The sequence below is a fragment of the Pollachius pollachius genome (assembly GCF_949987615.1).
Source record: "Pollachius pollachius genome assembly, chromosome: 11".
In the NCBI taxonomy this organism is placed as follows: Eukaryota; Metazoa; Chordata; class Actinopteri; order Gadiformes; family Gadidae; genus Pollachius; species Pollachius pollachius.
This window is the reverse complement of record NC_136944.1, coordinates 23289575-23317074: the sequence shown is the minus strand read 5'-3', so window position 1 is coordinate 23317074 and position 27500 is coordinate 23289575. Positions and strand designations below refer to the sequence as shown.

The 27500-nt window shown below is 49.2% G+C and overlaps 4 protein-coding genes across 11 annotated transcripts in view; 2 read left to right on the top strand and 2 right to left on the bottom strand.

The window, feature by feature from the left end:
* col1a1a (collagen, type I, alpha 1a) overlaps window positions 1–19610 on the top strand; it is a 20483-nt gene extending 873 nt beyond the window's left edge. The window contains exons 2-49 of the mRNA XM_079746130.1: window positions 638–829; window positions 2220–2242; window positions 3309–3344; window positions 4272–4364; window positions 4832–4906; window positions 5013–5057; window positions 5772–5825; window positions 6007–6060; window positions 6371–6424; window positions 6526–6579; window positions 6695–6748; window positions 6878–6922; window positions 7058–7111; window positions 7222–7266; window positions 7857–7910; window positions 8220–8318; window positions 8847–8891; window positions 9283–9381; window positions 9521–9574; window positions 9715–9822; window positions 10228–10281; window positions 10667–10765; window positions 10877–10930; window positions 11590–11688; window positions 11781–11834; window positions 11968–12021; window positions 12195–12302; window positions 12490–12534; window positions 12787–12885; window positions 13226–13333; window positions 13415–13576; window positions 13702–13755; window positions 13881–13988; window positions 14152–14205; window positions 14307–14360; window positions 14455–14616; window positions 14694–14801; window positions 15142–15249; window positions 15714–15767; window positions 16188–16295; window positions 16414–16467; window positions 16574–16681; window positions 16983–17036; window positions 17144–17251; window positions 17469–17748; window positions 17840–18030; window positions 18138–18380; window positions 18609–19610. Of these exons, the coding sequence (XP_079602256.1) occupies window positions 638–829; window positions 2220–2242; window positions 3309–3344; window positions 4272–4364; window positions 4832–4906; window positions 5013–5057; window positions 5772–5825; window positions 6007–6060; window positions 6371–6424; window positions 6526–6579; window positions 6695–6748; window positions 6878–6922; window positions 7058–7111; window positions 7222–7266; window positions 7857–7910; window positions 8220–8318; window positions 8847–8891; window positions 9283–9381; window positions 9521–9574; window positions 9715–9822; window positions 10228–10281; window positions 10667–10765; window positions 10877–10930; window positions 11590–11688; window positions 11781–11834; window positions 11968–12021; window positions 12195–12302; window positions 12490–12534; window positions 12787–12885; window positions 13226–13333; window positions 13415–13576; window positions 13702–13755; window positions 13881–13988; window positions 14152–14205; window positions 14307–14360; window positions 14455–14616; window positions 14694–14801; window positions 15142–15249; window positions 15714–15767; window positions 16188–16295; window positions 16414–16467; window positions 16574–16681; window positions 16983–17036; window positions 17144–17251; window positions 17469–17748; window positions 17840–18030; window positions 18138–18380; window positions 18609–18755 (4268 nt within the window). The 3' untranslated portion in view covers window positions 18756–19610. The remainder of the gene's footprint in view (window positions 1–637; window positions 830–2219; window positions 2243–3308; window positions 3345–4271; window positions 4365–4831; window positions 4907–5012; window positions 5058–5771; window positions 5826–6006; window positions 6061–6370; window positions 6425–6525; window positions 6580–6694; window positions 6749–6877; window positions 6923–7057; window positions 7112–7221; window positions 7267–7856; window positions 7911–8219; window positions 8319–8846; window positions 8892–9282; window positions 9382–9520; window positions 9575–9714; window positions 9823–10227; window positions 10282–10666; window positions 10766–10876; window positions 10931–11589; window positions 11689–11780; window positions 11835–11967; window positions 12022–12194; window positions 12303–12489; window positions 12535–12786; window positions 12886–13225; window positions 13334–13414; window positions 13577–13701; window positions 13756–13880; window positions 13989–14151; window positions 14206–14306; window positions 14361–14454; window positions 14617–14693; window positions 14802–15141; window positions 15250–15713; window positions 15768–16187; window positions 16296–16413; window positions 16468–16573; window positions 16682–16982; window positions 17037–17143; window positions 17252–17468; window positions 17749–17839; window positions 18031–18137; window positions 18381–18608) is intronic.
* A 1878-nt stretch (window positions 19611–21488) lies between these two features.
* ppp1r35 (protein phosphatase 1, regulatory subunit 35) lies at window positions 21489–23762 on the bottom strand (the record flags this gene model as incomplete). The annotated part of the gene is made up of 6 exons (XM_079746205.1): window positions 21489–21685; window positions 21857–21990; window positions 22566–22656; window positions 22909–23039; window positions 23407–23530; window positions 23667–23762. Coding segments are annotated over 6 exons (738 nt in total), but the record flags the coding sequence as incomplete, so codon positions are not given.
* A 1484-nt stretch (window positions 23763–25246) lies between these two features.
* On the top strand, window positions 25247–27147 carry pex12 (peroxisomal biogenesis factor 12). Of its 3 annotated transcripts, none has more exons than XM_079745933.1 (4): window positions 25247–25325; window positions 25834–25966; window positions 26144–26658; window positions 26748–27147. In XM_079745933.1, exons 2-4 carry the CDS (start codon window positions 25841–25843, stop codon window positions 27118–27120), a joined length of 1014 nt encoding a protein of 337 aa, XP_079602059.1. In that variant the 5' UTR covers window positions 25247–25325; window positions 25834–25840; the 3' UTR covers window positions 27121–27147. The 3 variants fall into 3 exon arrangements, with proteins under 3 accessions (XP_079602059.1, XP_079602057.1, XP_079602058.1); XM_079745931.1 differs by having other exon boundaries at window positions 26745–27147; XM_079745932.1 differs by having other exon boundaries at window positions 25283–25409; window positions 26745–27147.
* Window positions 27148–27357: 210 nt separating this feature from the next.
* The window catches only part of hdac5 (histone deacetylase 5), a 26498-nt gene continuing 26355 nt past the window's right edge, over window positions 27358–27500 (bottom strand). For all 6 annotated transcript variants that reach the window (XM_079746869.1, XM_079746871.1, XM_079746874.1 and 3 more), the window contains one exon: window positions 27358–27500. This exon is cut by the window's right edge and continues 733 nt beyond it. The gene's annotated coding sequence lies outside the window, so the exon portion shown is untranslated.

The following is a 27500-nucleotide window of genomic DNA, read 5'->3' as shown; positions in this document are numbered from 1 at the left end:
CTCTCCCCTCTCTCTCTCCCTCTCGCTCTAATTGAAAACACACCCAGACTTTGCAAACATTTTCCACAGCGCAGGACGACCATCCTGCGTGCCAACTCCCCCTCCCCCTCTGAGCTCACCACTCAGACCAGATCCAGCTGGGTCTGGTCTGAGAACCTGGGTCTGGTCTGAGGACCCTGGGTCTGGTCCGAGGACCTGGGTCTGGTCTGAGGACCCTGGGTCTGGTCCGAGGACCTGGGCCCCAGCTGGGTCTGGCCTCAGGACCTGGGTCTGGTCCGAGGACCTGGGCCCCAGCTGGTTCTGGCCTCAGGACCTGGGTCTGGTCCGAGGACCTGGGCCCCAGCTGGGTCTGGCCTCAGGACCTGGGTCTGGTCCGAGGACCTGGGCCCCAGCTGGTTCTGGCCTCAGGACCTGGGTCTGGTCCGAGGACCTGGGCCCCAGCTGGTTCTGGCCTCAGGACCCAGGACTCCTGCGGTCCCTCCCCCTCTCATGGCGCCAGAGCCCACCAGTCTTTGTTTGGAACAGTTTCCCAGAGTGTATCGATGTTGTAAACGTGCGCCTCTGTCCATGGGAGCGAAGGTGCAGATGTTAGGACTACGGCCCCCCAACTCAGCCCCGGTCTCCCCTCTGTCCGCAGGCTCAGGCAGCAGCTGTACCCTGGACGGACAGGTCTTTGCGGACCGCGACGTGTGGAAGCCCGAGCCATGCCAGATCTGCGTGTGCGACAGCGGCCACGTCATGTGTGACGAGGTCATCTGCGAGGACACCTCCAAGTGCGCCAACCCCGTCATCCCCCACGATGAGTGCTGCGCCATCTGCCCCGAAGACGGTAGGCCGCCCGCTCTCAGACCTCTGGAACCTCTAGACAGCTCTGTTTACCTCTGTCAACCTCTAGACAGCTCTGTTTACCTCTGTCAACCTCTAGACAGCTCTGGAAACGTCTAGAAACCTGTGCACACTTTTAGAAACTTCTAGAAAGCTATGTGACCCTCTAGAAACTGGCATAGACCTTTAGAGAATTCTAGAAACCTCTGCAAACCTCTGCAAAGCTCTGCAAACTTGTATACATCTTTCAAAACCTCTACATTTACCTTGAGGGCATTTAGCCGCCGCTTTTATCCAAAGCGTCCTACAACGGTTCATACACACACTCACACACCGACGGCGGAGTCGACCCCGCAGGGCGACTGCCAGCTCGTCGGTAGCAGTCAGGGGGAGGCGTCTTGCCCAGGGACACCTCGACACGTAAATAGGAGGAGCCAGAAATCTAATTAGCAACCTTCCGGTTACAAGGGAACCCGCCTCCTGAACTGAGCTGACCTAGAGAAAGCTCAGTAAACATTCACAAACCTTGAAAGACCTTTAGAAACCTCAACAAACCATTATCAACCTCTATAAACCTGTACACAACTTTGTTGCCCTCTACAAACCTTTATAAAACTCTAAAACCATTATAAACCTAGATAAGCATTCATTAACCTCTATAAACCTTTATACACATTAACTAACCTGTATAGGTATGATATACCTTTATAAACCAATGTTAACATTCAGAAACCATTGGAAACAAACCTTTGCTGTTTACATTATTTATCAGCTTTTTAGATTTAAAAGTTGTGAATGTAAACTGTACTTAAAGAGGTTTACACACATACTTCTATTTTAAAACTTATCTAACACCTTTTTATAACTGTTTACACATTCAAATTACATTTAAAAGCTTTTGGACCATTTCATTTTAAAGCTTTACAAACAGTTATTTGATACATAATTAATACCTTTGTAAAAATATCGACATATTTATACCATATTCCTATTTCCAGAGCATCACTATTTTGACATCACATCCAGTCTAATCCTGAAATGTAATGAACTATTATATTTAATTACTTCATATTTTAGCTTCTCTCCTATAGAAGAGGATTGTTTTTGTTCTAGAGTAACCAAACAACCAGTTGTTATTACTCTAGACTAGTAACCAAACAACCAGTTGTTATTACTCTGGAGTAACCAAGCAACAAGCAACAAATATAAAATAAGAATATTAAAATCAATGACATTCTATTCTATTTCATCTATATAGCTGCAGATGATACAAATGAATCAAATGATCTTTATATCTTTGTATCTATTTGGTATATTATTGTATTATCTGGTCTCTTCACTATAGCTCCATAATGACGTCCTTATTCTAAATCTACTCTTGTTTTTTCCCACAGATTTCCAGGACCCCCAAGTAGAGGTGAATATGAATTATGATTTTAATTATGATATGCATTATGATTACGTTCATTATGATGATCATTATGATAGGCATTATTATATCCATTATGATTATGTTCATTATGATAGGCATTGTGATGTTCATAATGATGTTCATTCTGATATTCAGTCTGATTAAGTTTATTATGATATTCATTCTGAAATTGACAATGGTGTTTATCATGATATTTATTGTGATTTTTATCAGGATTAGTTTCATTGTGATATTCATTTTGATATTCATACTGATAATCATTATGATGTTCATTAATTTGGATTTGAATTATGATGTTCATTCTGATATTTATTCTGACCTTTATTATAATGTTTATTTCGATATTCATAATGATGTACACTCTGACATTCGTTCTGATGCTTATTACAATGTTTATTATGATATTCATTAAAAATCATTCACATATTTATTATTATAATCCTGTTAAAATTAAGATTTAGTTATTTGATCAAGTAGATTGCCCTTTGATTATGTTGCTTCTTTGGTAAAGAAATATCAAATATCAAATCAGTAAAAATATGAATGCATTTATATTATTAAATGTATTATCTGTTATCTGTATAAGTATTAATTAAAATTACTAAATATAATATCAGTTTAAATATTATTCATTAGCCACCATGAATGATCAAAGCATTGAATCTTGTTCAGATTTGTTTAGATAATATGTTATATAAGATATGAGTATAGTATAGTACGTTAAAATATGTGTTGCGTTATGTCATGTGTTATGTATATGTTATGTTGCATTATTGTATAATTGTATTTTGTTTTGTATTATTCACTTTATTATATTATTTAATTTTGAATATTTAATATTTACTTAACGGTCAATTATTTTATATCTAATATCTAATGTATATTTGGAAGTAGATTGCTTTATATTGAATAGTATATTATGTGATACATAATATATATTCTTTGGATATTGTTTTATATTTGATATCTAATGTATAATATATATTTCCTAGTTTATAATTTGATACCTTCTATATACTTAATATTAAATGTCTTGTGTTTATTTTCCCAGGGACCCCAGGGAGAGCGAGGGCCAAAGGGAGACAGAGTGAGTTTCCTCCGTCCGGCCAGCAGAGGGCGCTGCTGCCTTCTGAACTAACAATGACGCCATAGGCCTGTTATCTACAGGGCGGCTCAACTAGAACACTTACTGTCCTCTGCCTTACCTGTAAAGTAGAGTAACTCAGCACTGGTACAACAGACCAGGTGAGTTACCTTAAGAGTAGAGTCACTCACCACTGGTACAACAGACCAGGTGAGTTGCCTGTAGAGTAGAGTCACTCACCACTGGTACAACAGACCAGGTGAGTTACCTGTAGAGTAGAGTCACTCAGCACTAGAGTAACTCACCACTAGTACAGTACCAGGTGAGTTACCTTAAGACTAACTAGTAGCCCAGGACCAGGTGAGTCCCCTGTAGACTAACTAGTAGCCCAGGACCAGGTGAGTCACCTGTAGACTCACTAGTAGCCCAGGACCAGGTGAGATACCTGTAGACTCACTAGTAGCCCAGGACCAGGTGAGTCACCTGTAGACTCACTAGTAGCCCAGGACCAGGTGAGTCCCCTGTAGACTCACTAGTAGCCCAGGACCAGGTGAGTCCCCTGTAGACTCACTAGTAGCCCAGGACCAGGTGAGTCACCTGTAGACTCACTAGTAGCCCAGGACCAGGTGAGTCACCTGTAGACTCACTAGTAGCCCAGGACCAGGTGAGTCACCTGTAGACTCACTAGTAGCCCAGGACCAGGTGAGTCACCTGTAGACTCACTAGTAGCCCAGGACCAGGTGAGTCACCTGTAGACTCACTAGTAGCCCAGGACCAGGTGAGTCACCTGTAGACTCACTAGTAGCCCAGGACCAGGTGAGTCACCTGTAGACTCACTAGTAGCCCAGGACCAGGTGAGTCCCCTGTAGACTCACTAGTAGCCCAGGACCAGGTGAGCAGGTTACCTGTACTGACCCGGTGTCTCCCCAGGGTCTGCCCGGACCTCCCGGTAACGATGGTTTACCCGGCCGCCCCGGCGCCCAGGGCCCTGCCGGCCCCCCCGGCCCCCCCGGCCTCGGAGGAGTGAGTCCCCGCCTACCTTCACCTGGTCGCCGCGGCGACTGTTTGTGTCTGTTTGTCTGTGTGTGTTTGTGCGTCTGTTTGTGTGTGTGTGTATCAATTTTAGCCATGTGGGTATTTGTGTGTATGTGTTTGTGCGTGTGTGTGTGTGTGTTTCTTTGTGTGTATCAGGTATGTGTCTATTTGTGTGTGTGTTGAAATTAATTTGTGTCCGTGTTAATCAGGTATGTGTGTATGTGTGTTTAAATAAGGGTGTGTGTGTGTTTTTGTGTATCAGGTATGTGTGTGTGTGCGTGTGTTTAAATAAGTGTATGTCTTTGCTTGTGTGTGTCAGGTGTGTGTGTTTAATTAAGTGTGTGTATGTTTGCGTGTATCAGCTGTGTGTGAGTGTTTGTGTGTATCAGCTGTGTGTGAGTGTTTGTGTGCATCAGGTGTGTTAGTCTAACCTGTGTGTCTCTTTCCTCCAACAGAACTTCGCCCCTCAGATGTCCGGTGGATATGAAGATCACTCCAAATCCATTGCTGCACCCATCCCTGGACCCATGGTACACACACACACACACACACACACACACACACACACACACACACACACACACAGAGTGTTCCTCGGTGTATGGCTGACATGATGATGTTGTGTTTGATTGACAGGGCCCCTCTGGACCTCGTGGCTCCCCCGGATCTGCTGGCGCTAGCGTGAGTTCACTTCCTGTTTCCTGTTCCAGATTCTCCCCGCACATTAGGTTCATGAAGTCACGCCGACATTATTTCCTCTTTTATAAGCAACATCACAGGGTGATGGTTTTCTACTGTCTAACCCCTACCTGGTCCTTAATGACCTGTCTTACTGTCTAACCCCTACCTGCTCCTTAATGACCTGTCTCTGTACTGTCTAGCTCCTACCTGCTCCTTAATGACCTGTCTCTGTACTGTCTAACCCCTACCTGCTCCTTAATGACCTGTCTTACTGTCTAACCCCTACCTGCTCCTTAATGACCTGTCTCTGTACTGTCTAACCCCTACCTGCTCCTTAATGACCTGTCTTACTGTCTAACCCCTACCTGCTCCTTAATGACCTGTCTCTGTACTGTCTAACCCCCACCTGCTCCTTAATGACCTGTCTCTGTACTGTCTAACCCCCACCTGCTCCTTAATGACCTGTCTCTGTACTGTCTAACCCCTACCTGCTCCTTAATGACCTGTCTTACTGTCTAACCCCTACCTGTTCCTTAATGACCTGTCTCTGTACTGTCTCACCCCTACTTGCTCCTTAATGACCTGTCTTACTGTCTAACCCCTACCTGCTCCTTAATGACCTGTCTCTGTGCTGTCTAACCCCTACCTGCTCCTTAATGACCTGTCTGTTTGCTTTGGTCTGTATTGTATCTTATGATATTATTCATGTTACAGGGCCCTCAGGGATTCACTGGACCCCCCGGTGAGTCTGGCGAGCCCGGAGCTGCTGTAAGTAACACACACAAACGCACACACACACACACACACACACACACACACACAAATTCAGACACACACGCAAATATATGTATACACAACACCTACACTTGGATAAAACTACAGAAATAAACACACTTTGTGTAACATTGTGTTACTCCGTGTAACTGTGTGTAACTTTGTGTGTTTTCAGGGACCCATGGGCCCCCGCGGACCATCTGGGCCCTCTGGCAAGAACGGAGAGGATGTAAGACCTGTCTGTCTGTCTACCTGTCTGTCTACCTGTCTGTCTGCCTATCTATCAGTCTGTCTACCTGTCTGTCTGTCTGTCTGTCTGTCCGTCTACCTGTCTGTCTGTCTACCGGTCTGTCTGTCCGTCTACCTGTCTGTCTGTCTACCTGTCTGTCTGTCTGTCTGTCCGTCTACCTGTCTGTCTGTCCATCTACCTGTCTGTCCGTCTGTTCGTCCACCTGTCTGTCTACCTGTCTAGTGCTAGGTCCCACCCCTGTATGATCCATTCCATAATGCCATAATGTCTCCATAATGTCTCCCTGCAGGGTGAGTCCGGCAAGCCCGGTCGCAACGGTGAGCGTGGATCCTCCGGCCCTCAGGTGAGTCTCCGTCTCCGGGGTCGGGTTAGGCCCCTCCTCCGGGGTCCGGGTCGGGTTAGGCCCCGCCTCCAGACACACTGACCCCTCCCTCTCTTCCCCAGGGCGCTCGCGGTTTCCCAGGAACCCCAGGACTCCCAGGGATCAAAGGACACAGAGTGAGTGGCCGTCTCCGTGGCAACAGCGGACCTTCCTGTTGGGGTCCTCTGGGTCTGCAACACCTGTCTCTCTCCATAACCTGTCTCTCTCTAACAACTGTCTCTCTCTCCCCAGGGCTTCAGCGGATTGGACGGCGCTAAGGGAGACTCTGGCCCTGCCGGCCCTAAGGTACGGTCTCTCCTCCCTCCCTCTCTCTCTCTTTGGTCATTTTTACGTTTACTTATGTCGATTTTTAAACCTTGCCACTGTGTGTGTGTGTGTGTGTTTGTGTGTGTGTGTGTGTGTGTGTGTGTCTAGGGAGAGGCTGGATCTTCAGGAGAGAACGGAACACCAGGAGCCATGGTGAGTTTGAATCCATGAAAATTAATAAAATCTGGTGGTTTCTGAACAACATGAAACAGGTGTAACTCTCTCTCTCTCTCTCTCTCTCTCTCTCTCTCTCTCTCTCTCTCTCTCTCTCTCTCTCTCTCCTCTCAGGGACCCCGTGGTCTGCCTGGTGAGAGAGGTCGTGCTGGACCTTCTGGAGCTGCTGTAAGCACACACTCACACACACTCATACTCACACACACATCATTGTTGATGAGTGTGTAAACAATGAAATTCACTCTCTCTCTCTCTCTCTCTCTCTCTCTCTCTCTCAGGGTGCCCGTGGTAATGATGGTGCTGCTGGTTCTGCTGGACCTCCCGTAAGTCTCACCATGACATCACCATGACATCACCATGACATCACCATTACATCACCATGACATCACCATGACATCACAATGACATCACCATGATCATGACATTATCATGACATCACCATTACATCACCATGACATAATCATGACATCACCGTGGCATTACCATGACAATACCATGACATCACCATGACATGATCATGACAAAACCATGACATCATCATGGCAGCACCATGAAATCCCCATGACATCACCGTGACATCATCATAACATCACCATGACTTCACAGTGACATCATCCTGACCTCACCATGACATTATCATGACATCACCATGACATCATCATGACATCACCATGACATCATCATGGCAGCACCATGAAATCCCCATGACATCACCGTGACATCCTCTTGACATCACCATGACATCACAGTGACATCATCCTGACCTCACCATGACATAACCGTGACATCACCATCACCCTATCAAGACATCAAAATGACATCAACATGACGTCACCGTGACTTCATCATCACATGACAGTGACCTCGCCGTGACATGAGGGGCCTCGCTGTAAGACTCGTTGTTTGTCCCCAGGGCCCCACCGGACCTGCCGGTCCCCCTGGGTTCCCCGGTGGCCCTGGAGCTAAGGTAGGAGCCCCCACCTCCTCCCTCTCCTCCTCCTCCTCCTCCTCCTCCTTTCTTCTTAGCTGCAGAGTTAGCTCCAGCTTGCTGTGCAAATGTCGTTAATGCTAGCCACAGATGTAGTGACAGTATGCTAGCCACATGCTAGGAACAAACGTAGCTTAAATGCTAGGTAGGACAGCCACAAAGGTTCATATAGTATCCTGGCCTCATGCTAGTGATGCTAGCCACAGAGGTATTAATGTTAGCCCCATGCTAGCGCAGTAGTGATGCCCCCCCACCGAGTCTCCAGGCTCAAACCGCTCTGTCCTTCAGGGTGAGGGCGGAGCCCAAGGAACCCGCGGCCCCGAGGGACCCGCTGGATCCCGTGGAGAGCCTGGAAACCCCGGACCTGCTGGCCCTGCTGGGCCCTCCGTGAGTCCCCACACACCTGGTCCCCACACACCTGGTCCCCACACACCAGGTCCCCACACACCTGGTCCCCACACACCTGGTCCCCACACACCTGGTCCCCACACACCAGGTCCCCACACATCTGGTCCCCACACACCTGGTCCCCACAACCACACCTGGTCCCCACACACCAGGTCCTCACACACCTGGTCCCCACAACCACACCTGGTCCACGTGACAACAGTCTGGTCCACACCTAGACTAAACAACACTGTTCCCCACACACCTGGACTACACAACACTCTGGTTCACACCAAGACTACAACCCCCCCCCCCCCCCCCCCCCCCCCCCCCCCCCTCCCCACACAACAACACTCTGGTCCACACTCACCTGGACTACACAACAATCTGGTCCACACTCACCTGGACTACACAACAATCTGGTCCACACTCACCTGGACTACACAACACTCTCGTCCCCATAAGGTCTCGTACGCGTGGGGAACAGCAGTGTGTGGCTGAGGTTAATCTCTGCTTTCTCTCCCGTAGGGTAACTCTGGTGCTGATGGTAATGCTGGAGCCAAGGGATCCCCTGTAAGTAAACACACACGCACGCACACACACACACACACACACACACACACACACACACACACACACACACACACACACGCACACTGTACACAGGGTACAAACCATAAAGACTGGTACTAACATAGTACCAACTTACTACCATAGTAGTGACACACAATATATACACACAATAATATATATATATATATATATATATATATATATATATATATATATATATATATATATATATATATATAAATCTCATAATATCACGATATCAACAATACACAAAATACTCAGTGCTGCCCTTTGCAGGGGGCTGCTGGTATTTATCAACATTGACTCAGTGCTGCCCTCTGCAGGGAGCGTGTGGTATTTATCAACATTGACTCTGTGCTGCCCTCTGCAGGGAGCTGCTGGTAGTGCTGGTGCTCCTGGCTTCCCTGGACCCCGAGGACCCCCAGGTGCTCAAGGTCCTGGCGGTGCCCCTGGACCCAAAGGAAACACTGTACGTACCCGATCCCAGCGTCATGTATAAGATATGAATATATCGAATGATATCTAATGATATCCATGAAAATATATATATGTAAATAATAATAGTATGTATTCATATCTGACATTGGGGTTTGTTTGTTTTGCTTCAGGGTGAGCATGGAGCTGCCGGAGCCAAGGGAGAATCTGGTGTTAAGGGAGAGGCTGTGAGTAACACACACACACACACACACACACACACACACACACACACATAGATAAACACGCAAGCGCACACGCACACGCACAGATCTAAACCGTGTGTGTGTGTGTGTGTGTGTGTGTGTGTGTGTGTGTGTGTGAGCAGGGCGCAGCCGGAGTGCAGGGTCCCCCCGGCCCCGCAGGGGAGGAGGGAAAGCGAGGAGCCCGTGGAGAGCCTGGTGCTGGCGGAGCCCGTGGCGGACCCGGAGAGCGCGTACGTACCTTCACCTCCTCTACTCCTCCTCCACTCCTCCTCTACTCTTCCTCTACTCCTCCTCTAGCCCTCCTCCATCAGTTCTCCCCTGTCCCATCACCCCCTCTCCTCTCCCTCCTCTCCTCTCCCTCCTCTCCCTCCTCTCCTCTCCCATCCTCTCCTTCTCTGTTCTCTCCTCTCTCCTATCACCTCTTCATCTTCCTGTCCTCTCACTGGGGGGCGGGCAGTGGTAGTTTAGTGCTGTCTTCCCTCAGACCACTGGGGGGCGCTGCAGTGGTCAGGATGGTTCTTATCTGAGCCTCTCAGCTCAGACCTCCTGGCGTGTCACCAACCCGGCGTGTATCGTACAGTACGGTACAGTTTGGTTCTATGGAGTGAATGTAAACGCTGTGTTCTGGTCGACAGGGCGGCCCCGGTGCCCGTGGATTCCCCGGTAGTGATGGAGCCGCTGGACCCAAGGTGAGCATTATCTAACGTAATCTTACCTGATGTCATCCAAAATATGAAGATCATTTTATATAATCTGGTATAATCTGATATAATCTGTAATGATTGAACATAATCTAACATTATATATCCTGATATAATGTGATATAATATAACATAGTTATCTAACATAATATGATATAATCTGTTATAACATGATATAATCTGACAGAACAAGATTTAATTTGATGCAATCTGACTTGGTCTAATCTGATACCATCTGAGGCAATGTGATATATCTAACAAAGAAGATATATGATTTGATCAAAATCAAATCCAGCATTCTCATATACATTCAAATTAATATCAACCGACATCCTCTCACGTGATTACTGATCTGATCTCTGATTGGCTGCAGGGAGCCACCGGAGAGCGTGGAGGCCCCGGAGCTGTTGGACCCAAGGGAGCTACCGGAGAGTCCGGTCGCAACGGAGAGCCCGGCTTGTCTGGCGCTAAGGTGAGCACTGTCTGTCTGCCTGTCTGTCTGTCAGTGAGCGTCTGGCTGTTGATGTCTCTGTGATAAGGAGAACCAATGCACTGACCTCTGCTCTCCGCCGTTTGACCTCAGGGTATGACTGGTAGCCCCGGCAGCCCCGGACCTGATGGCAAACTGGGACCCAACGTAAGTTCACCTTGACCTTCAGGACCTAGCTTTAAGGTCCACCTTTAACTCAACTCTAACCTTCAGCACCTAGCTATAAGGTCCACCTTTAACTCAACTCTAACCTTCAGGACCTAGCTATAAACTTAACCTTTAACTTAACTTGAAGCTTCAGGACCTAGCTATAAACTTTACCCTTAACTTAACTTTAAGCTTCAGGACCTAGCTATAAACTTAACCTTTAACTTAACTTGAAGCTTCAGGACCTAGCTATAAACTTTACCCTTAACTTAACTTTAAGCTTCAGGACCTAGCTATAAATTTAACCTTTAACTTAACTTGAAGCTTCAGGACCTAGCTATAAACTTTACCCTTAACTTAACTTTAAGCTTCAGGACCTAGCTATAAACTTAACCTTTAACTTAACTTGAAGCTTCAGGACCTAGCTATAAGCTTTACCCTTATCTTAACTTGAAGCTTCAGGACCTAGCTATGAACTTTACCCTTAACTTAACTTGAAGCTTCAGGACCTAGCTATAAGCTTTCCCTCTCAGAGCTGAAGTTGTATTTCTACGTTGTGATGGTTCAGGCCTGTTCCTCTCTGCCTTGAAGGACAGAGGAACCGTTGAACACTGAGCTGATCAGAGGAGATGATAGATCTGTGGGGTTCTTTTCCTCAGGGTGCCCCCGGACAAGATGGTCGCCCTGGACCCCCTGGCCCCGTTGGAGCCAGAGGTCAGCCTGGAATCATGGGATTCCCCGGACCCAAGGGAGCTGCTGTGAGTCTGCCCACCAGTTCATCTCAGCTCCTCATCCTTTCCCCCCCCCCCCGGTCTATGTCCTCCCTAAACCCCCCTCTGTCTCTCTGCAGGGTGAGGGAGGCAAGCCAGGCGAGAGAGGAGTGATGGGACCCAACGGTCTCACTGTGAGTATCTTACTCTGTTTATCCTACACTGTTGTTTTGTAGAAGAAGAGACGTGAGCACTAACTCTCCCTCCCGCCCTCCCTCCCTCCCTCCCGCCCTCCCTCCCTCTCTCCCTCCCTCTCTCCCTCCACAGGGGGCCCCTGGCAAAGATGGTGATGTTGGAGCTCCTGGTGCTGCTGGACCCGCTGTGAGTTCACCCACACCTAAACCCCTCCACCCGTACCCCCAGAACTACACCCTACCTCCACCCTACCACCAAATCTACACCCTACCTCCACCCTACCTCCAGTCTACCCCCACACTTCCACCCTAACTCCACCTCCAGACCTCCAGACTCACTGTCCCCCCCCTTCCCCCCAGGGTCCTTCTGGAGAGAGAGGTGAGCAGGGACCTGTGGGATCCGGAGGGTTCCAGGGACTTCCCGGACCCCAAGGCGCCGTCGGAGAGACCGGAAAGCCCGGAGAGCAGGTACAGACCAGAGCAGAGCTGAGAGAACCTCCTATAACTTGACACCATCTCAAAGGCGAACCATTCGACCAATTCACCTCTCCCCCTCTCCCCCTCTCTCCCTCTCCCTCTCCCCCTCTCCCCCTCTCCCTCTCCCCCTCTCCCCCTCTCCCCCTCTCTCCCCCTCTCTCCCTCTCTCTCCCTCCAGGGTCTGTCTGGCGAAGCTGGTGCCCCTGGACCCGCTGGATCTAGAGTGAGTTCCTCATCTTTACCTCCTGTTGAAGGACCGCCAAGACACCTCCGAACTCCTCACAGACCTTCATCACCACACAACTTCATCGTCATCACGTCCTCATCACGCACCTTCATCATCACGCACCTTCATCTTCACACCCTCATCATCACGCACCTTCATCAAACCACCTTCATGATCACACATCTTCACCTCCATCATCACACTCACAACACGACCCTGGACCCAGTGTGACTGTCCGTCTCCCTGCAGGGCGACCGTGGATTCCCCGGCGAGCGTGGCGCCCCCGGTGCCCTTGGACCCGCTGGAGGTCGTGGAGCTCCTGGATCCGCTGGAAACGATGGAGCTAAGGTACGCCGTCGCCCCCGGTAACCCCGGTAACCCTGGTAACCCCGGTTGCCCCGGTAACCCTGGTAACTTATATCCCTGTTAAACTTGGGACCCTGCTAACCGGTATCACTGGTAACTTAGCAACCCTGACAACCGGTATCTCTGCTAAGCCAATAACCCTGGTAACAGTAACCCTGGGGACAGTAACCCTGGTAACAGGAACCCTGGGGACAGTAACCCTGGTAACAGGAACCCTGGGGACAGTAACCCTGGTAACAGGAACCCTGGGGACAGTAACCCTGGTAACAGGAACCCTGGGGACAGTTACCCTAACCAGTCCCCCCCCCCCCCATCCCCCCAGGGAGACACCGGGCCCGCCGGTAACGGTGGAGCCCAGGGGAGCCCAGGACTGCAGGGCATGCCCGGGGAGCGCGGTGCAGCCGGACTTCCAGGACTCAAGGGAGACAGAGTGAGTGAGCGGACCGCCGCCCGCCTGCCGACACACCCGGTCCAGGGCAGAACACCTCACTGACCCTCTCTCCTCCTGCAGGGCGACGCTGGGGCCAAGGGAACCGACGGCGCCACTGGTAAGGACGGTATCCGCGGAATGACCGGACCCATCGGACCCCCCGGCTCTGCCGGAGCCCCCGGAGACAAGGGAGAGTCTGGACCTTCTGGCCCCGCTGGACCCGCTGGAGCTCGCGGTGGCCCCGTGAGTCCACCTGCCGTCCTCTCTCTCTCTGTTTAGCTCTCCCACTCTCAAGCCTTCCCTCGGTTCTTGTCTCTCTGGTCTAACAAGCTCTCCCTCCCCCTCCTCTCTCTCTCTCTCTCTCCCAGGGAGAGCGTGGAGAGTCCGGACCCCCAGGACCCGCTGGTTTCGCCGGACCACCTGTAAGCACCTCCTGCTCATTGTCAGCTCTACCGAGTACCCTGAATAAAGATGGGAGTCCAGATCGTGTGGTGCAGTTGTGCGCAGCGGACGGAGCTCTCTAATGTGATGTGTGTTCTCCCTGCAGGGCAATGACGGCCAGCCTGGAGCCAAGGGAGAGGCTGGAGACAACGGAGCCAAGGGAGAAGCTGGAGTCCCCGGAGCTGCTGGACCTACTGGAGCCCCCGGACCTCAGGTTAGTAGCCCCCACCGCGCTACACCACATCAGGCCATCCCGTCGCTACGTCACACTGTGCTACATCGCGTTGCTACATCCCAGTGCTGCATCGCAGTACTATGTCACTTGGTGACATCACTACGGCAGCAGGTTGTGATTGGTGTTCCTCTCATCCACTCAGGGACCCGTTGGAAACACCGGATCTAAGGGAGCCCGTGGACCCGCTGGACCCCCTGTAAGTCCTGCTCCCTCTCCCTCTCTCTCTCCTCCCCCACCACGTCCTCTCCTTCCTTATCAGGCCTCAGACCGCTGCTCCTCACCCCTCTCTCTCCTCAGGGTGCTACCGGATTCCCTGGTGCTGCTGGTAGAGTCGGACCCCCCGGCGCCGCTGTGAGTACTTCCTGTGAAGTCATTCATACTTCCTGCCGCGTCCTCACTGCACATTGTTGAGCGAGGTTCAAGCTGTAATCCCTCTCCCCGTCAGGGTAACTCCGGAGCCCCAGGCCCTGCCGGGGCGCCCGGTAAGGAGGGACAGAAGGGAAACCGTGGAGAGACTGGACCCGCAGGAAGAACCGGTGAGCTCGGAGCTGCTGGACCCCCCGGGGCCCAGGGAGAGAAGGGAAACCCCGGAGCCGAGGGAGCCACCGTAAGTACCCCCGACCCCCTGGAGAAACATCGCCCCTGCTGGCTCGCTGCACAGCTCACCCCGCTGTGCGTCTCTAGGGCCCCTCCGGTTTCCCTGGCCCTAGCGGTATCGTTGGATCTCGCGGTATTGTTGGACTGCCCGGACAGAGAGGAGAGAGAGGATTCCCCGGACTCCCTGGACCCTCCGTAAGTAACCCCGAACCCTTTCCTTACCCTCTCTAGACCTCTCAGCACCTGAACCCAGCAGCCAGCATAGAACCACCAACAGACTCTAGTTCTGCTTTGCTGGGAATGTCCCTTTTAGCCTCCATCTTAGGATCACTGGAAGAATCACTTTAGCATCACTCTCAGCGTGACTATGAGCATCACTCTAACATCACTGTAAGCATCACTATGAGCATCACTTAAACATCACTTTCAGCGTCACCGTTAGCCTCACTGTTAGCATTACTGTTAGCCTCACTGTTAGCATCACTGTTAGCATCGCTATTGGCGGAGCCTTCTGACCCTGGCTGTGTGTTTCTAGGGAGAGGTTGGAAAGCAGGGATCTTCTGGCCCCGGCGGTGAGCGTGGACCCCCTGGACCCATGGGCCCCTCCGGCCTGGCTGGATCCCCCGGCGAGGCTGGACGCGAGGTAAACCTGTCCTGGATCTACTGTGATAGGATCTACTGTGGTAGGATCTACTGTGATAGGATGTACTGTGATAGGATCTACTGTGATAGGATCTACTGCTTACCAGTGATAGGATCTACTGTGATAGGGTCTACTGTGATAGGATCTACTGCTTACCAGTGATAGGATCTATTGTGATAGGGTCTACTGTGATAGGATCTACTGCTTACCAGTAATAGGAACTACTGTGTTAGGGTCTACTGTGTTAGGGACTACTGTGATAGGATCTACTGCTTACCAGTGATAGGATCTACTGTGTTAGGGTCTACTGCTTACCAGTGATAGGATATACTGTGAAAGGATCTACTGTGATAGGATCTACTGTTAGGATATACTGCTTACCAGTGCTGGGTCTACTGTGGTAGGATCTACTCTAGACCTACTAACAGTGATACTTTGTAATCTAACCAGTCTCGTGTTTTCAGGGATCTCCCGGTGGTGAGGGATCTGCTGGTCGGGATGGAGCTGCTGGACCCAAAGTGAGTGAAAACCAGATCCACAAAATGATCGGATCCTCACGAGGAGCTGGTCTATTCTGACCCCCTGTGGTCACTAAAGACTAGGGGGCTAATCCCGATGTCCGTACTGCTATATGCTAATCCTGCTACATGCTAGTACTGCTTCATGCTAGTTCTGCTACAGGCCAGTACTGCTACGTGTTAGGACTGCTATATGCTAGTAGTGCTGCATGGTATTAGTGCTACATGCTAGTACTGCTACATGCTAGTAGCGCAACATGCTAACACAGATACATGCTAGTAGTGCTACATGCTAGTAGTGCTACGTGCTAGTAGCGGATGGTATCCCTCACACACATAAAGACACTGTAAGCCCTTAACAGCGTATCTATTTGAGTATTGAATGTTAGTCTGAGTCCGACTGACTGAGTCTGATCCCAGGGAGACCGTGGAGAGACCGGAACCTCTGGTGCCTCCGGTGCCCCTGGACCCTCCGGAGCCCCCGGCCCCGTGGGACCCGCTGGAAAGACCGGAGACCGCGGAGAGACCGTGAGTGCTGATCAGTGGACCTCCCTGCTCTCACCCAGCTGCTTGTGTCTCGTGTGCTGTCTGTGGAGTGCCTCTGAGCTCCCTGTGACCATCGGGTTCTGCTTGTGTTTGTCCCCAGGGACCCGCTGGCGCTTCTGGACCTGCTGGACCCTCTGGGCCCCGTGGGCCTGCTGTAAGTCCCCCACACTCCCACCACAACCAATGGACCTCAGACAGTGTGTGTGTTGATGGTGTGTGTGTTGCTGGTGTGTGAGGTGTTCATCTTGTGTGTTTTCCAGGGTATTGCTGGAGCTCGCGGAGACAAGGGAGAGAGCGGAGAGGCCGGCGAGAGGGGGATGAAGGGACACCGTGGATTCACTGGCATGCAGGGACCCCCTGGCCCCACTGTAGGTCACACACACACACACACACACACCGTCCCCACAAAGAACGCACAAACAGACACACACACACACACAGAAACACAAAGTCCCCATAACAAAAGCACACACACACACACAGTCCCCACAACGTACATACACACAAACACACACACACAGTCCCCACAAAGTACACACAAACGGACACACACACACACATATAAACACAAAGAACCTATAACAAATGCACACACAAACACACAGTCCCCACAACGTAAACAAACACACAAACACAAACACACTTCACAAATCTTGCTGTGTGTTTTAGGGATCAAGTGGAGACCAAGGACCTGCTGGCACTGCCGGACCTGCTGGCCCAAGAGTAAGTAACACGAACGCACACACACACACACACACACACACACACACAGATGGAGTTCCTGTAGATGTGATAGAGCTGTAGATCTGACTGTTTGCTGCCCTCTACAGGGGCCTTCCGGATCTGCCGGTTCCGCCGGTAAGGACGGTATGAGCGGTCTCCCTGGACCCAGCGGACCCTCTGGACCCCGTGGTCGCTCTGGAGAGATGGGACCTGCCGTAAGTCTGTCTGTCTGACTCTCGTCTGTCTGTCTGCCTGTCTCTCTGTCTGTCTCTCGACCTACCTGTCTGTCTGTCTACCTGTATGTCTCTCCACCTGTCTGTCTCTCCCCCTGTCTGTCTACCTGTCCGTCTGTCTGTTGAGGTGTTTATCAATACGTATCCGCGGTGAGGAAGGTGATGTGACCCTCTCCTCCTCCTCTTCCTCCCCATCTAGGGTCCACCCGGCCCCCCTGGACCCCCAGGACCCCCTGGTGCCCCAGGCGGCGGCATGGACCTGAGCTTCATCTCCCAGCCCCATGAGAAGGCCCCCGATCCCTTCAGGATGTTCCGCGCTGACGACGCCAACGTGATGCGCGACCGCGACCTGGAGGTGGACAGCACCCTGAAGAGCCTGAGCCAGCAGATCGAGCAGATCCGCTCCCCCGACGGCACCCGCAAGAACCCCGCCAGAACCTGCCGGGACCTGAAGATGTGCCACCCCGACTGGAAGAGCGGTGAGTCTCCCTGACGGGTGCAGACCTGAAGGGTCACCCTGTGCTGCTCCTCGCCCCGGGCTGCTCCTCACCCTCTCCCCTCCCTCCCCAGCTGAGTACTGGATCGACCCCGACCAGGGCTGCACCCAGGACGCCATCAAGGTGTACTGCAACATGGAGACCGGAGAGACCTGCGTGCCCCCCACCCAGGCCCAGGTGGCCCAGAAGAACTGGTACACCAGCAAGAACATCAAGGACAAGAAGCACGTGTGGTTCGGCGAGGCGATGACCGATGGCTTCCAGGTGAGCTCCGCTCCTCCCCACGCCGGCACCGCGTCCGCCTGTGCGCTCCTCCACGCTGCCTTCTGTGTGCTCTGGTTGAACCCTCTGACCGCCGCCTCTCTCCGCAGTTCGAGTACGGAACCGAGGGCTCCCAGCCCGAGGATGTCAACATCCAGATGACCTTCCTGCGCCTTATGTCCAATGAGGCATCCCAGAACCTCACCTACCACTGCAAGAACAGCGTGGCCTACATGGACGCGTCCACAGGCAACCTGAAGAAGGCTCTGCTGCTGCAGGGATCCAACGAGATCGAGATCAGAGCCGAGGGCAACAGCCGCTTCACCTACAGCGTGTTGGAGGATGGCTGCACGGTGAGCCCACCTACACTTCTGCACTCCTACACCCTACCTTCCTACACCCTACCCTCCTACACTTAATGCACCTTAATGACTTGTCTCTGTACTCTGTAAATTCCACTAAATAGTAGTAACTAGTTCTAGTATCCATCCCAGGGTATTGGTTCGGGTTAGGGTCAGGGTCGGGGTCGGGGTCAGACACCCGCTGCAGTGGATCCTAACTGTCTCTCTTGTCTTCTACAGTCGCACAGCGGCGCATGGGGCAAGACGGTCATCGACTACAAGACCACCAAAACATCTCGCCTGCCCATCATTGACATCGCTCCTATGGACGTCGGTGCCCCAGATCAGGAGTTTGGAGTGGAACTTGGACCTGTGTGCTTCTTGTAAAAAGAGAAATCTGGACTTGAATTTGTTGTTGTGTGTGTATGTGTTTTTCCAGCAGTCATCTCTCTAAACCACCCCAATATTTCGGATGTTCTCTCTAAATGATTTGCCCTTGGTCGGCCGGCAGCACAATGCCGGCGGCTCGGACCCGTTTGATTTGAACCTTGGCTGCGCACAGGACCCTCCGAGAAGACCTTTTGTTTCACTGGCAGCAAGAAAATAATATATGCTCGTGTAAAGAATCCTGCTCACCAGCGCCCCCTGCTGCACCGCCAGGAGGGGGCGCCCCCCCCGGGACACACAGGACGTTGTGGGGAAGGGACTCACCACCTGTTGCTTTGTACCATGTTTCCAGTGTTGAATAAACGGTCAAAACTGAGAGCAATGTGCGTCTCCTTCCTCCCCCCCTCTGTGACGTAACCGTGGCGTCACCGTGACGTCACTGTGATGTCACCGTGACGTCATTGTGATGTTAAAAGTCTGCAGCAGAGCAGCAGCAACACTTCCTGTTTTGGTTTGGTTGCTATGGATACCTCAAGAAGGGCATGTGACACATTCTCCTGGTGCTAAGACCTTAAACCTTTGACCTCTTCTGTCCAGCTAGAAACAACAGCCTCCTCTGAGCCTAGGGTCAGGGTTCAAAGGTCATGACCCCTGGGCCCTGACCCTCTTGGCTTTGCCCCCACACACACCCCCACCCCCCCCCCTCCTTTCCATCACTTGTTCTTTTGTATTTCAGAGAGAAACAGACACACTTGCAGGCTCACATCAGCATCTGTACCTATTTTGTACATGTATAATAATTTGAGATGTTTTTAATTATTTGGATGCTGAATAAAGCATGTTAAGTGGTCTAACGATGATTCTGCTTTAATCAGCCTCCTGCACTCCTGACAATAATACAACATGTTACTACTATATTACTACTGGACTACAACAGAAATACTACTATACTACTACTTGACTACTGCAGGAATACTACTATACCAATACTATACTACTACTGGACTACTACAGGAATACTACTATACTACTGCAGGAATACTACTATACTAATAATATACTACAACTGGACTACTGCAGGAATACTACTGTATCAATACTGGACTACTACTACAGGAATACTACAGTACTAATACAGGACTACTACAGGCCTACTACTGTACTACTACTGAACTACTACTACCGAAATACTACTATACTACTATTGGACTACCACAGGAATACTACTGCACCACTACTGGACTATTACAGGAATACTACCGTGCTAATACTACACGACTACTACTGTAGTACTACTGTACTAATACTATACTACTACTGGACTACTACTACCAAAATACTACTACTACCAAAATACTACTATAAGCCTATTATATGACTAATACTGCTATTACTATACTACTACTGTACTAATACAGGAATACTACTGTACTAGTACTAGTATATAGTATATATGCTATTCCACTACTAGAGTACAACTAGAGTACTACTAATTGACTACTACTGGAGTACTACTATACTACAACTAGAGTATGACTATACTACTACAGGGCTACTTCTAGATGTTACCACTATACTACTAATGGACAACTACAACCAGTACGACCAGACTACTACTGACCCTCTATAGATATTCCTACCTGCTTCACTTATCTTGATATCCAGACATGGGACAGTATTACAGATGGATCCAGTTTTCCTAGAAGTATTCCCGATGTATCCAGTGTTTCTAGAAGTAATCCAGATCGATCCAGTGTTTCTAGAAGTATTTCCGATGTATCCAGTGTTTCTAGAAGTATTCCCGATGGATCCAATGTTTCTAGAAGTAATCCAGATCGATCCAGTGTTTCTAGAAGTATTCCTGATGGATCCAGTGTTTCTAGAAGTATTCCCAATGCATCCAGTGTTTCCTGAAGTATAGTAGTATTGTTTTCTAGCAAAAGGATTTTAAATCTGTGTGATATTTTACTGCACACACAAACTCACCAAATCACCTGAATGAATGATAACCTCCTATCCTCTCTCTCTCCTTTCTACTCTCTCTCCCCTCTCCTCCCTCTCTCCTCTCCTCCACCAGAACACTGAGGTGTATGTATGATGAATCCTTCCAGGTACTCTCTCTCCTGGCTCCCACAAAGAGGCTGATTGTCCAGCCCCCCCCCCCGTCCGGTCAGGGTGAGGAATGTGGGCTCAGACTAGAGATACTGTTTGGAAAGCACATTTTAACCTCATTGACAGTGAAAGCCTTCATTCAAAACAGACATTAGGATTTTAAATAGATATAAATGTGTGATAATATTGGGAATATGTATTGATAAGATATTGAGTGTATATTTGTATAATGTGTATGTTTTATAATATAGCTACAAACAATAATGTCCTTGTCCCCTGGACCAGATCACTAGCCATTAGCTACTAGCCAAAAGCCAATAGTTACTTGCTACAAGCCACTAGTTACTAGCCGGTAGCTACAGACAATACATCCCTTGTCCCCTAGTCGAACATGCTATTTGGCTAGCCACTAGCTACTAGCCACTAGCAAATAGCAACTATCCTCAGCACAAGTGTGTAGATCTAGAAAGAGTAGATCAGTAATATTAGTGTATAGCTCTAGACAGCAGTAATAAATAACTCAGCAGTCGGATCACAAACTGTTGTTAATAAATTATCAAACTTTATTATTAAAGGAACTTCCAGTCAAAACACAGACCCTGCATTCCATAAATCTCAGACAGCGACCTGTGTGTGTGTGTGTGTGTGTGTGTGTGTCAGGGGGTGGGCAGCCAGCGTGTGTGTCGTCTGTATAGGTCGAAGGCTGAGTGGGCGGGGTCTGGAGAGAGTTGGGGGAGGGCGCACTGTGGCTCCGCCCCCAGGAGGAGGGGCTTTTCTCTCAGGAGGTCAGAGGTGAAGAACTGAGAGAGGGAAGGACCCTACACACAAACACACACACACGTATATATAATACTGAACATATTATATATATATATATAATACTGTTACATATATGTAATATATATGATATCATACACCCATGTAATAAACATCTGATTGTATATTTAGAATCTGTATTAAATATTGGGATGCCCTCATAGGTTAAGTACCTCGTCGTCATGGTGACTGCAAGGCAGGGCAAGCCGTATCCTATCACGTGCAGCCTCGTGGATCAGCTGATCTTCCTCGACTGCCAAACTCACCAATGAGGTGTAGAAGGGCTGTGAGCGAGAGACATTCACACCTACAGGAGAGAGCCTCACTTAGACATGTCTCTGTGTACCCAGTGTGTTTAAAGTGTGTATTGTGTGTGTATTAGTATGTATTATAGTGTGCATGGCGTGGGTATTAGTATGTATTATAGTGAGTATTATAGTGTGTATAGTGTGAATTAAGCAGTTATAGTGGGTATAGCATGTGTATTGGTGTGTAGTGTGTGTATTATAGTGTGTATAGTGTGTATTATATAGTGTGTAGTGTGTGTATTATAGTGTATTCTGGTGTGTAAAGTGTGTGTTATAGTGTGTAGAGGGTGTATTAAAGAGCGTATATTATAGAGTGCATAGTGTATATTATAGTGCGTAAAGTGTGTTACCTTGTGTAACCTTTGTGTTATGTGTGCTTGTGTGTAACTATTACAGTGCGTCTTTATAGTGTGTTACCTTGAGTAAACTAGGTGTTTATGTTGTGTGTGTTACTATTATAGTCTGTGTATATATATATAGTGTGTACATGTAAAGAGCGTTACCTTGGTGTTCATGGTGTGTGTAACTATTATAGTGTGTATAAATATCGTGTGTAGTGTGTAAAGTGTGTTACCTTGTGTAACCTTGTTGTTTATGGTGTTTTTAGTTCTCGTTGATTTCTGAAGCGTTTCCTGAACGGCCTTCTGGGAGTTAAACTCCGCCGCCTAAACGGTGACATCACATGTTACCATGGTTATCAGGCAGGCCGTCTTTATTTACATGTTAAGTAGTAATAAATATTATAATGTAGCATTTATAATATTAAACCTGTAGTAGTTTATAGTATTTCAAATATAGATCCTGCAGTAGTATATGGTACATATATATTATGTCATACTATATGAATACAGGTATCATGTATATATATATAAATGAGTGCTGTCTTAATGAACGTGTTAGTTTAGCTAGTATCTTACCTGTAATGCCAGTAGCTCCGCCCTAAAGGCCAGTGATGTGTTTATCTCTGCCCCCTCTAGTGAGTTGACACAGCCTGGCTTCTCATTGGATAGTGAACGTGGAGCTCCCGCCTCCTGCTTGTCTGCTCGTCCTATCAGAAGAGGAATAAACCATCTGTTCCAACTGCAGCTGAGGGCTGATCCCTGTGTGTCCACACGGGGGAGCTGTTCTCTCTGTTAGCGTAAGGGAGCTTCTGATCTGAGCCTTGCGACGTAGAACCATCCGGTTGTTTTAGAATGGTGATCTGTACGCGTCAGTCCCATCCCGAGGTCTACGCTGACCTCACCTGTGTTTTTGTTCAGTCAGATCTCTGTTGTTGAAGAAGTGCTGAAGTTCAAAGAGGTTTCATGAATAAATAAAAAATAAATACTAAACACTGAGGAGGATCACAGGATCAACCTTCATCATCAAGACGAGGGAGCGATGAGATTTAGCAGGAAGAGGAGGCAGGTTGTTACCATGACGATGAACAGTGCTACTTAGGCTCTTGGTTTTCTTCCGATGAGAGTGGCTGTTTCTAAGCAGGTTACTAGGATCTGCGGTCTCCTTGGTAACCGTGATAAGCACCGGCTCTTGTGGGACCTTCAGGACAAACCAATCATCAATTAGAGTGATGTCATCAAATTATAATAAACTTAAACATGACATGCGATGACAATGATGTCATCGCAGCGCACGTGCGCAAAAACAGAGCACACACACACACACACACACACACCTTTCTATTGATGTGTTGGTCCCAGTGGCTGAGAGGGAGCGAGAGGTCGAGCTCTGGACAGAGAGGAGGAGAGGAGGAGGAGGAGAGAGGGCGGGGGGGAGGGAGAGGAGAGGAGGAGGAGGATGACAGAGGGAGGGGAGGGTGAGGTAAGGAGGAGGAGAGAGGGAGGGGGGGAGGGAGAGGAGAGGAGGAGGAGGAGGATGACAGAGGGAGGGGAGGGTGAGGAAAGGAGGAGAGAGGGATGGGGGGAGGGAGAGGAGAGGAGGAGGTGGAGGAGGATGACAGAGGGAGGAGGGGAGGGTGAGGAAAGGAGGAGAGAGGGAGGGGGGGAGGGAGAGGAGAGGAGAGTCCAGGATCCATCATTCTGTAGAGAGGACAACAAGCATCTAGATATTATTGCACATATTAATACAACTATATACTACAGTACAGATAGTACTTTATTGGTATACAACTATACCAAAATAGACAATACTATATTAGTATACAACTATACTACAACAGTACAGATAATACTATATCAGTATATAACTATTCGGTAACACTTTATAATAGGGTGCAATAATAAATAGCAAACTTGTCATTACCTAACCCTTTGTTAATATATTGTTAATTGTTACCAAAATATCTATTTGGCACAAGTTAATATTTTTTTTCACTGACCAGTGTCGCTAGTTAGGGTTAGGGTCGTGTGTTAGGGTTAGGGTCCTGTGTTAGGGTTAGGTAATGACTAGTTTTCTATTTATTATGGCACCATATTATAAAGTGTTACCAACTATTCTACAGCACAGATAATACTTTGTTAGTATACAAATATACTACAAAACAAAACCGTCAGAAGTGTATATAAAGCATACTACAAAGTATAGTATACTTTAGTAACGTATATTATAATTTACTATACTATACTAGACTGGACTAGACTGGACTATAAAGTATAATCTACCAGCCTATAAAGTATACTATAAATTGCTAGGTTCGGCTATAAATTACAACAATCTAGAATAGACTATAAAGTAGACGAACGTAAATTTTAAACCTGTTTATCATTTGATTTCTCCCCGCCTCGCGCCGCGGTACTCCGAATGGAAACAAACTCATTTCCGTTTCCGTCGCGTAGGTTCTTCTTCTTCGACCCACGGCTGCGATGCGTTAAATCCGCCGCCATATTGGAGAGGTCGAGACTGTAAACGCATACGGATTTAACCGATTAAATTATGATATATATAATATATGATTTTGTAATTAAAACAAATCATTTAGATAGGTTGTGAAATGTTTACATTGTAGTGCTATTATTTTATCCAGAAAAACCGCAGCCAATCCGTCTTCATCAGTTATGTTATTATAACTCCAGCTCTATGGTATTTATGTTATTATATTATAACTCTAGTTCTATCATAGAACTAGAGTTATAATAACATAAAAACCATAGAATTTCTATGGTATTTATGTTATTATAACTCTAGTTCTGTGATATTTATGTTATTAGATAGAGAGTTGCAAACGCCAGCATGTTGGGTATACGACCACGCCCCCCGACCGCGCGGCATTATGTCAGGACGTCAAACTGTTGACGGAAGCGGAAAGAGCGGAACGAGCAGAGGTCTTACCTTCTTTAACAGGTCCATGGGTCTTCCACCTGCAGGACAGCTGCTGGTAAAGTTTAATCTTTCTGATCTGTAACGAACTTTAGAAGATGTTTAACACATGCTCCTGATCCCACCTGCAGGACAGCTGCTGGTAAAGTTTAATCTTTCTGATCTATAACGAACTTTAGAAGATGTTTAACACATGCTCCTGATCCAACTCACAATGGGACGTTAGCTCGTTGTATTAACTAGTATTTATTGTGTTTACTCGCTGTATTTACTGAACAACCGCTCTAGTCAATATTGAATCAGCTTCGGACTACAAACATGGCGGCTTATAATAAAAAACCTAAATAATCTCACACACGCTACCATTTGGACTTGTTAAATAAGATCAAACCGCGTTAATTAATTTTAATGCTCCTGAATCTCCGTTTCTATGCGGAGCAGTGCCGCCACACTTGTAGTCCAATGCTGATCCAAACAAACAGACGTCATCTCAAGTTAACATCATCTTAAACAACTTAAATATCTATAATCAACTAAATATATTACGTGCACACACATGATTGGAGGACGGGGATGGCGGAAAGCGGCGCTCACCTGACGGTCGGTGGAGGCGACGCGGAGCGGCCGTCCATCTTCCAGCTGCTCGCGCAGGAGTCCCTGATGGAGGCGGTGCGGCCCGCGCTACGACACGCTGCTAAGGTGGGGAGGTGGAGGTGGTGATGATGAAGATATGGAGGTGATGATGAGGAGGAGGAGGAGGTTATGACGATTATGATATTGATGATGATACTGGTGATGATGGTGATAGTGGTGACGATGATGATGATAGTGATGATGATGATGATGGTGATGAAGGGGATGTCTGTCTCCTGCCAGGTGCTGGCCGAGGCCCACCCCTCTGCCCTGGGCTTCCTGTGGAGGAGCTATGAGGAGCTGTACCTCCTCCTGGACCTGCTCCTCCAGAGCCACCTGCTCTCCTCCTGCAGCGCCTCCTTCTCGGAGAACTTCTACGGTCTGAAGCGGGTCCCCCGGGCGGGGGGGTCCCTCAGCAGGGGGGAGCGGGGCCGCTCCCTGCTCCTGCTGTGCCTCCTCCCGTACCTCCTCCGCCGGCTGCGCGGCGCCGTGAGCCGGCGCCGCGACCAGGACGACTTCTCCATCCCGCCGGCGGCCGGCGCCTCGGGCCCCCGCCTCCACCGCCTGCACCGCCTCCTGGCGTGCGGCGGCAGCGCCTGGGCCGTGCTGCGGCTGGCCCAGACGCTGCTCTACGTGGCGGGCCGCGCCCAGACGCACTCCCCCCTGCTGTGGCTGGCGGGGGTGCGTCTCACGCCCCTCACGGCCCGGGACCTCAGCCTCATGAGGAGGGAACGCCCCGGGGGGCCGACGGGGAGCAGGTAGGACCGCCGCGGGGGGGCGGGCGGCTTGACCTGCTTAAGGTTGAAGGTCAGAGGTTAAAGGTGGTGACCCTGTGTTCTGTCAGCAGGTTGGTCCAGGCGGTGGTGGGCGTGGCCGGGGGCGTGGCCGTCTCTCTCTCCACCGCCCTCTCCTTGGGAACCTTCTTCCTGCAGTTCCTGGAGTGGTGGTACTCCTCGGACCACCAGGACAGCATCAAGAGCCTGACCTCCCTCCCTGCCCCTCCCCCCCCCCTGCACCTCCTGCAGCCCCGCCCCTCCTCCTCCCTCTCCTCCTGCTGCCCGCTGTGCGGCCGTCTCCTCTCCAACCACACCGTCCTCTCCACCTCCGGCTACGTCTTCTGCTACCGCTGCATCTACGCCTTCGTCAAGACCAGCCAGCGCTGCCCTCTCAGTGGCTACCCCACCCAGCTGCAGCACCTGGTCAAGATCTACTCCCCCTAGACCCCCAGAACCCCCACAATACGAATATATATGTTTCTGTTTGTAATAAAAATGAATCAAGAGGAGAGAAGTTGAGCACTGGTTGGTTTATTGTTTGATTGACAGGCCGCTGGGGGCGGAACAGAAGTCACATGACTGACAGTGTGTTTGACACAAATCTGTACTTATATACACTTTACTATACTATAGAGTAGAGAGTATATACAGTATACTACTAACTATAGAGTATATACAGTATACTACTAACTATAGAACTCAGCCATAAAACACCAACGAATAGAGAGAGGGAGGGAGAGGGCGGGGTCAGGAATGTGCTTTTCAGTATTAAATTAAATTGCATTAATACATTAATACATTAATACATTTCCCAGGAATAGACA